The sequence below is a fragment of the Lepeophtheirus salmonis genome, chromosome 2, assembly GCF_016086655.4.
Source record: "Lepeophtheirus salmonis chromosome 2, UVic_Lsal_1.4, whole genome shotgun sequence".
Lineage (NCBI taxonomy): Eukaryota > Metazoa > Arthropoda > Copepoda > Siphonostomatoida > Caligidae > Lepeophtheirus > Lepeophtheirus salmonis.
In genome coordinates, this window is record NC_052132.2 from 28,459,668 (window position 1) to 28,469,230 (window position 9,563).

At 28.5% G+C, this 9,563-nt stretch overlaps 1 protein-coding gene across 1 annotated transcript in view; it reads left to right on the plus strand.

Annotated features, from left to right (window-relative positions):
- Window positions 1-9,179, plus strand: part of LOC121113722 (neuropeptide F receptor-like) — a 94,161-nt gene extending 84,982 nt beyond the window's left edge. The window contains exons 3-5 of the mRNA XM_040707575.2: window positions 6,008-6,282; window positions 6,342-6,807; window positions 6,992-9,179. Coding sequence (XP_040563509.1) covers window positions 6,008-6,282; window positions 6,342-6,807; window positions 6,992-7,336 — 1,086 coding nt within the window. The 3' untranslated portion in view covers window positions 7,337-9,179. The remainder of the gene's footprint in view (window positions 1-6,007; window positions 6,283-6,341; window positions 6,808-6,991) is intronic.
- The last annotated feature ends 384 nt before the right edge of the window (window positions 9,180-9,563 follow it).

Sequence of the window (9,563 nt, forward strand, 5' to 3'; positions counted from 1 at the left end):
TAATTAATTAAGTTAAAAGTGAATACTTAAGTAAATTAAGTTTCATAACAGCTGACAAAAAGCTACAATTTGATGTTTCTGTTGTTTTTGTGTGATCAAAAATGTTCGAGCAGCAACCAAAATGGCAAAGGATCTGCGATCTCCTATGTGTACTTTTCTGAACAGGAGAAATTATCTTTTCTTGGCTTAATTAAGAGCTCAGGTCAAGGGAACCTTCAGGAACAAACATCCAGCTAAGGTATTGGTCTTCGATTGCATCAAGATGCCTCCTTACTTCTTCAAGGCCAATGAGAAAGTCAACACGGACGTCTACTTCAAGGTCCTCAGGTACCATGTCTTGTCATCTTTGTGGAGCATGTTCGCCTAGGACAACCATGTGTTCACCCCAGACGGCGCCCGATACACACGTAAAAGAAGTTGCAGCATTTCTACAGGGAGAATATGGTTAGCTTCTGGCCAGCAGACTTCTGGCGTTAGTCCTCACACGATTTGAACCTCCTAGACTTCTTTGTTTGGTACATCTTGGAGGGCAAGACGAACAAGACTTCTTACCCGAATGTCGATGTCCTGAAGGCTGTGATCACCGAGGAGTAGACAACTCGACCTAAAATTTCATCAAGTCCAGCTATGTGTTTCGTAGTCCTCTTATTGAAGTGCTCATTCAAAATGGAGGGGGACATATTGTATAAAAAGTGTAGAAAATTGTTGAGTTTTCAACTTTTAGTTCAAAAATTTGCCATAAAAATGGTATAGAATAGAAATATGTAGATGTGAAAACTGCTTTTTAAATTTTCTAATTGCTGAGTCCTCCTCCTGTATGTAAACTGTGTATGTATCTATCAAATTCTCGTTCTTTTGAGCAAATTAAGAAATGGGTGACACAATAAGCTTGAAATTTGGCAAATTAATACTTAATTTACCAATTATTCCATAGACAAGAGTTTAAAATAGCAAAATATATCATTTTTGACCAAATTTTGTATTGAGTTAAGAATGAAAGAGTGTGTACTAACAAATCGAATACTCCAGATAGCCGATTTTAAATCAACATATTAACTACGGAAAGAGTCATTAATTTAAAAAAATAATAATAATACCTTGAAAAATTTAAATAGCATTTTTTCTGTCATTTTCTGATTTGGTGCCTTGTATGACTTCAAAATTGATCTTAAAGCTTAGTTAATTTAAAAAAATTAAGCAAGTTCGGTTACCCATGCTTGTTTTTTTATTTTTTGAGGGGATTTTGATAGAAACTCTTTTTTTAATGTGTCATAGAAAGTTTTTTAAATGGTAATTCTCACGAAAAAGTCATATATAACTAATACCATTTAAAAGACCGTAAACTATTAATTAAATACACTCTATTTAATTTTTGCATCCAATTTAATAAATTTAAAAATATAATGATCATCTTTTATTTGTTGGCAAACAATATATATTCATTTCTATAGTAATAGTTATTTAATGCACAAAATGTATAATAAGCTAATAAATTATGCCAAGTAAGGAAAATATGTTATTTTATTTTTTTTTGCCTTAAGGGAAAACGTTATTTTCTTATTTATATTACTACAAACAATTAAAAACATAATTTTATGTTCGAAACATCCGTCAGAAAATGAGATTTTTTACATAACTGTAGCAAAATTATATATGTGAATTTTTAGCTTCAAATAAATAAAACTCACCACATGTTCATAAGTACACAATTTTTATTACCTATGTATAAATATTTTTTATTCTTTTTTAAAATTGACAAAAAAAATTATTATTATAACTTTTTTAGATATATAAAAAAGTAATATTGTTTTTAGAATAGTTATTTCATTTGATTTATTACAAAGAATAAAAATATGTTAAAATTATAATTTTTTTTTTTTTTTTGAAAATGTCATAATTTACTTCAATATCAATTGATTTTTTTTTACTTTTTACTTTTTCTACATAAATTATTTTCAAACAATTCTTTAAAAAAAAAAGAAATCTTCGTTTACATTTCATCATTTTAAATTTGTAAAATTAATAAATGCTATTGAAAACCATACTTTTTCCTTTAGAAAAAAACTTTTTCAAACCTACTTTTTTGTGTTCTATAAATTAAAGTCATACATTTGTTCACTCAGCCCTTAAATTATATTTCAATTGAGTATTAGAAAATTTTATTGTCTTTTAAATGACATAAAGTATGAAAGGGTCAAATTCGCGTATTTTTAGTTATGGGTTTCTGAAATATTGTTTCAAATTATATATTTCTTAGTGGAAAATCTTATATATTACTAATGATCTCCTCGTAAAGTTCAATATATATTGCTCAAAGATACTTTTAATCTAGGGGTAAATGTGAAAATAACAAAAAAATCATATTTTTCTATTTTTTAATTCGAGTTTATTTCAGTCGAGGAAGTCTTATGAAACCGTTATGACTTTTGTTGGACCAAACTAGTTATGTCCCTTAAAAAAGTTTGTTTGTGGCCCAAAAGAAAAATTCGGTCTAGATAGATCCGAAATAACAATTCAGTCTAGTTCGGTCACAAAATTAAGTCTTATTTTAAATTCAGTCAATAACAATTTTACAAATAAATGGTTTATGACGTCATATTTATTTCGAAATTGTGAACACAGTACGATGACATTAAACAGAGATAATCTGGAGGAATTTTTATGACGTATTCCCTCCGGAATACGGAACTCCATATTTGAGCATCTCTTGAGATGAATTATTAACTAAAAGTATATTCCTTTGATTCTATTTATCTTCCTTTGGTTCTTAATCTTGGCGAACACCAAGGTCCACTTAATTTAGTCTCAATGAGTTAAGAATGATCCTAGGCCATAGTAATTGTCAAATTAAAATAATATATCAATTTCAAATTGTTATATATTTTAGTCTAATGCTTATAATTTCATATTATCATACCTATAATGATGGATAGATTCTGAATTATTCTTAATGGTATATGTATACAGTATTTGTTCCATTCAAGGTTATCCCGATATTTATAATCTATGTAAGATATTTGTTTATTATAATGAAAACATCAATGACAGTAGATCTAAAAAACGAATTTATGTCACTCATATTATATGAGACCAATCGAAAAATATCGATCAAAGTTTTGAATCCGCTGTATTAACCGAAAATTTGGTCTAGAAAAAAATCAAATTAAATTCAATTGAAAAAAAAATTATTGCCAAACCAAATCTTAGCACTATTTACGACCACTTCTATCACTGGATTTCTAAGAAAAATTAAACAAAATCCACATAACAAATGAAAACCAGGAAATTTGATGGTAAAATATGTAATGTGGTTTTTTTTTTCAAGAGCATTTCAAAAGTTGAACATATAAAATGTGTTATAATGTAATCTTAATACATTTTGATAATATAGGTAATGTTTATTCAATTATTTTTGGAATTATTTCCTATCCTTGTATAAAAATTCGAAAAGAAAACACTTCACCCTACAATTATCAATGTCAATTTAAACTGACATTTTGAGCCTGATACCACAGAACCATAATACAAAATTTCCATTGAAAAAATACGGATCTTGTAATAATATTACTAAATATAAATATATGATTTAATGGGGTTTTTTTTTTTTTCGTAGTAACAAATGTCATTTAGTTATTATGTAACTACATAAAGGAAAGACGAGTGAAAATTTAGGAATAATATACATACCAAGATAAGACATGTATTTCATAAAATCAATGTATCTAACTAGATATATTTATGCTATTAGTACACGTTGAGATTTGTATCGACTTGCAGCCTTGTCTCGCAAAACGGAAAGGAAACACATTAAAAAAATACATATCGTAGCTACTCATTTGTATTTTTTTTCTTGTCCACTTTTATTTTTCCTTGTATGCCTGAAATTATTTTTTATAATTAGTCTTTGTTATTAATTCAGGAATTAAATACATATAATGTAACAGTATAATATTTGTCTTGATATAAGTATCATTGTTTTAAAGATAATTGTACTAAATTACATTTTGAGAAAGTTAAAATATGAGAAGATGTATTCTTAACTTTAAAAATCAAATCAGTTGTACCTTTCAGTTAAATAAAAGTTGCAGATCTATATATAAATTTTTTTTGATATATGTTGATTTATTTTTTAGATAGCATTGCATGAAATAAATCTTTTGACATGAGGATTTTTATGAAAAAGTTTTTAATGCAAGACATTCAATAGTTAGGTTTTAGTATACAAAAGTCTGCGTAATTGTGACTATTTTTTTTTTTTTTCAGATTTTCTACTTCATTAGAGCCTCTTTATCCCTCTGGTTCAAGCTTTACTAAGCAGCTTACAATGTTCATTAATATCAAGTGAATTAAATAGATTAAGCTTTTGTTTATAATAACCTTCTCCATCAGAGAGTTTAGGGTATTTTTTCAAAGCATATATCAGCCACATTTGAATCCATTTTATAAATAATTACATAGTAAAATCATTTAATATATAATTAGTTTTTTAGGTCATTACGCCCTGTGATGTATATCACGTCATTACCATTATTTTATAACGCAACCTTTCTTCTGAAAAGAAACAGAAAAAAGGCCCGAAATCATATAGTAGCTAGCCAAATAAGTCAATCATAGCAACTGCTATATATATCTTAATACCCCCAGACTATCAACGTCATATTACTTCTTCACCATTTTTAAAATGTATCATGTATATATTTAGTAATACTAAAATATACCTAGTATATTATTCTATATAGTATTATAACATTGCTTAGCCAAAATTTATTCATGTAAATAATAAAATGGCCAAAATATGTATATTATAAACGAATAGGCATCAACAAGAAATCGTATTCCTCTTCTTTTGGAAACGGAGCATACGTATAGAATAACTTATTAATAAAGTTATTTATCGGAAAAGAATAGATTATGAAATAGCCATGACGTATCAAGTGAGAGGAGGGAATCAACAGATGACAACAAAATACATAGGGTATTTTTGTGTTACCAAGGTAATGCCGTGATATTGTACTTAAATATCTTAATATTTTATAACTAATAACTTAGTCAAAAATGAGTGAAAGAATCGATTAGTTAATTACTATGCATATATTTTTTTGCCCTTGTGACAAGTTTGGACAATTAAATAGCATATTTATCCAAAACCAATCATTGTTCTTACTTTGAAAGTAACTTCTTACAACATGATTTAAAAATAAGGATTTACATATTGAAACAAAGAAGAAATAACATAATAGACCCACTCAGATTGAATTTTTTATTAAAAAGTAAACAAAAAAGGCTTTCTCTATTTTCGATCATATTTCACCGTTAATCATGATAAAAAGGGAATAATTAAAATTTTATTTTAAAAAAAATTAATAATGTTGATTGTATTCATTTGAAATGAAAAAGATAAAATATTGTTGTACTCATAATTGATAACATATATGTGTAAGTTATTTTACATTACATGTGCTTTCAATATATGAGGGTTTGTAAATCGTAAGCTTTTTTGCTATGTAAAAAAAAAAATAGTATTTCTGAGAATTTGAAGAATATTTTAGAGGAGAGGGGCTTAGGAGAACCCACTCTGCATCAAGCAAATACATAGGCCGAAATGGATTAACAACCCATTTTTAGTTGTGTACCTTATACATTAGGTTTTCATATTATCTAAGATTGTATTTACATAATATTTAGAATACCGGCAGATATGTAATACAAAATGAGTAGATCAAAGTATCTATTACAACTTAGTAACAGAAAATTGTCTCATATATTTTTTTCTTTACACAAAAATTTCCACACTGTTAGCAATGAACATAATTGAAAAAGTTTCATTGTTTACTTCATCTTTTGATTGTATAGTATTTATTTTTAGTAAAATCGTCGTACATCAAAATATCTTCAAAACCCCGAACATTAATGCTTCAATGAAGCGTTACTATGCTTAAATTCTAGGTTTATACGTATGACTGTTACACATTCATGTTTAATTGAACACATCTATTCTTATACTTAGTTTGGTGACTACCCATTGGCTTGTCCGATTGCTGCCCTTCTACAAGCAACTTCCATATTTGTGTCAACTATATCCATAACCGCCATTGCACTAGATCGTCGCCATCTAATCGTAAAGCCTCATGTTCCAGCAACTGGTATAAAATGCATGTTGGCCTTTGTTCCATTAATATGGGGCTGTGCCTTAACACTTGCATCTCCGTTAGCCATCTGGAAAACCTTAGAAAATTGGACTGAGTGGGCTGGTTCAGTCAATCTCCTGGGTAACGAACAAAGGTATTATGGAAATATTATTTTGTTTAGTAACTTTTCATAAATATCTCATCCATTTCCAGTCATAACTCTTCAAATACCGAATTAGAGTATATGAAAAATTGCTCTGTTTTCGTCAATCAGAGTTTAAGCCCGTATGAATCTGGACTTTCCGAAGATACTATAGAAAATGTGAGACTAAATTGTATTCTTAAGGACATCATACCTCGATGGTTGGGTGAATTGCAATCTTGTAGAGAGGATTTTCCAACAAATGGACGATTTGTCTACTCTTCAATAACCATGCTGATTCAATATTTACTTCCTACGATCACTATTTCAGTTGCTTATTATCAAATCTATGAACAGTTAAATCTGCGATTACAGCAAAAAATGAGCCAGCTCATAAGTCATCAAACAAGCGCAAATAATGTGATTATTGCAAGGATGGAAAATGATATTCAAAGAATGAGGAGAACTATCAATCTACTAATATCTGTTGGTGTTATTTTTTGTGTCTGTTGGCTTCCCTTGAATATTCTTAATTCGGTGAGTAAAATCTATGCAACACCTACTCCTAAACTATATTTTAGGAGTCATTTACATAATTAATACATAAAAGTGGGTAGAAATAACATTAAATAATTAATTTACTTTTTAAATACATGAGGAAATGTGTCACACAAAATAAACTGCTTGTAAATACTAACATAATTTATTTATTCTGATTTAGGTAATGGATCTCACTGAAAAGTCTCGTACTCAAAATAAAAACAATTTAAAACTACTTAGTGATGAACAATTTTGTATCTTATATGCTATTTGCCATGTAATGGGAATGTTCAGTGCTTGTGCTAATCCAGTCATATATGGATATTTAAACGAAAATTTTCATAGGGAGTTTATGGACATTCTTAATTCAACTTTGAAGTTAATCAACACTTGTAAAATGGGATTATACCACATAATTTGCGTTTGCGCAAAGTCGAAGAAGGAGATAAAAGATAATATACCACTTGAAGAAAAAAACACTGTGGAGAATGTACGAAAAAATGCCAATACTCAAACCTTTATCTAATAATATATTTAATAAAGAAAAGTCTGTCTATATGTTCATAGACACCTCATTTTTGAGTGTGCACTTGATATCTTACAACTGCATGACTACTTGACCTAAGAAATAACTATGTAGTTACGACTGTGTGTAGCTAGGCTAAGCACAATATACTAATAAAGGAAAAAAGAGAAGAATAATTAGTGATGTCTCGCGAAAATCTATCAAATCTAATCATGAAGAAAATGTTCCACACAAGAATGAAAATTTTATTAGAGAACCTCTCTGTTAATTTCATGATTTGGTCTAGTCAATGATTTAAGTTAAAAATGACATATTTGAACTGTTCCTACACTCTCTTATTATATAAACCATACATATTGATAGATGTATCTGATTTATGTTTATAAAGTTCCATCTGTCTGTTTGAGGTACACACTTCCCATCTTGTAGATGGATTGAGGATACAATCGCGTTGGGAACCTGTTATGTACATAGGATTTTTTTTCTGTTACAAGTTTTTGGATGTCTATAATTCAATTTTTATTTCACATTATGCTATATTCTTGGTGTGTCTGTAAATTGAATTTATTATAAAATTTCTGGCCATATAAGAATAGACTCTAGTCTTAATTTTGAGTTATCTATTTTTGGATAAGTAAATCTAAAAAAACCACTATGAAACCTTATTGGGCAGAAATTCTTGGCTAATCATGTTTCTATGATAAGATTTAAGTTCAAATCGAGAATGCTCCATTATATTATCCTTATTAAATTTTTTAGAAACGCTAAAAAATCTAGAGTGGCCAAATTTTACTCATGGCATTAAAAAAAGTTAAATCTTCGGATATGTAAAAAGTAATGTGCAAAAATCTTAGTTTTATCACTTGTCCATATTCAATATGGTGAATCAAATAAAAAAAACAGTCACGTCGTGTTTGTACCTGCAATTTGATGTAGAAGAAAAACATTAAACTCTTGATCTCTTTGGTAAATGTGAAATAGTGTATCAGTGGTACATGCGGTGAGATAAACCTAAAATAAATTGTTTCATTAAGAATAAATTAGTTTTTGAAGAACCCAGTCATGATACACGCCAAAAATGGCTGAGATACAGAGAAGGAATGTCCTGTATAGTTACAAATAAGTCCCAGAAGATCCTAAGGAGAGAATTTGTTATTTTTGCCAAAAAGAAACGGGGGCCTCTTTGCATTTATACTACCAATGTATACAAATTACCCTTATCCTTAGGATGGTGGAGAAAAAAGTCTGGAGAAACTTTCATGAAAGATGGAGTCCCTCTGATTGGCTCATTGTAACTTTCTCACGATATAAATTATAAGGATAGGTGAAACATTGAGTGGTTAATCTTCAAAGTGCAAGGTATAATATAGGCTGTGAAGCACAAGAACCAGGAGCTCCCTTCTTGGCTTTGTGACTACGTCTTTGAAGGGATATTAATTCTTGGCTGCCTCTCCATCGAAGGGAAATAATACTAAAACTAATTACAATATGAATATACTAATATAAAGTGTTTACTAACTTGTCAGAACTCCCTCGAGAACCTTACTTCTTGAACTGATTAGTTTCCTCCCGATTTTCTTTTTCTTTGCCTAATTCGTTATTGTAAATAAACATATAATTTTTCAAATTCTTACATATACTTAATTGTATTTTTATTTTTATAATTATTATTTGAACATTTTATGTTTTCTGTTTAGTACTACAAACTTTTATGATTTTTGACTGTTGTAATATGTATAAATAAATAAAAAACTCTTGAACTTTATCCTTTATGATAAATATAAAATAATATATCTTTGTTAACGTTAGCTACATAAAGCCAACCAATAAAATACTAAGCCCCTTTCCTGTTATTTTTTTTTTTTTAAATATGTATATCGAAATATGTGGATTTTAAAGTTTTAAGTTTCTTAGGGTAGATTACCACATCTATCATCCGCACTGTACACGTATATAGTATTGTACAGGATCATTAAATATGTTTTATCTAAGAACTTTATACGTTTTAATTTTCAAAATCAACAATCCTCACTTCTACAAAGAAGAGATTTATAATTTAAAATGTCACTGTTTTGTAAGAGAAAAAATGCTATGATTAATTTAATTTCAGAAGCACAAAAAATTAATGACGTAACACTGTCTCTCTCCCAAAAAAAGAAACAGTTTATATCACATAATTAAATGAATAAATAAAGGGAGAACTGTTGACATAACATAATATATACAT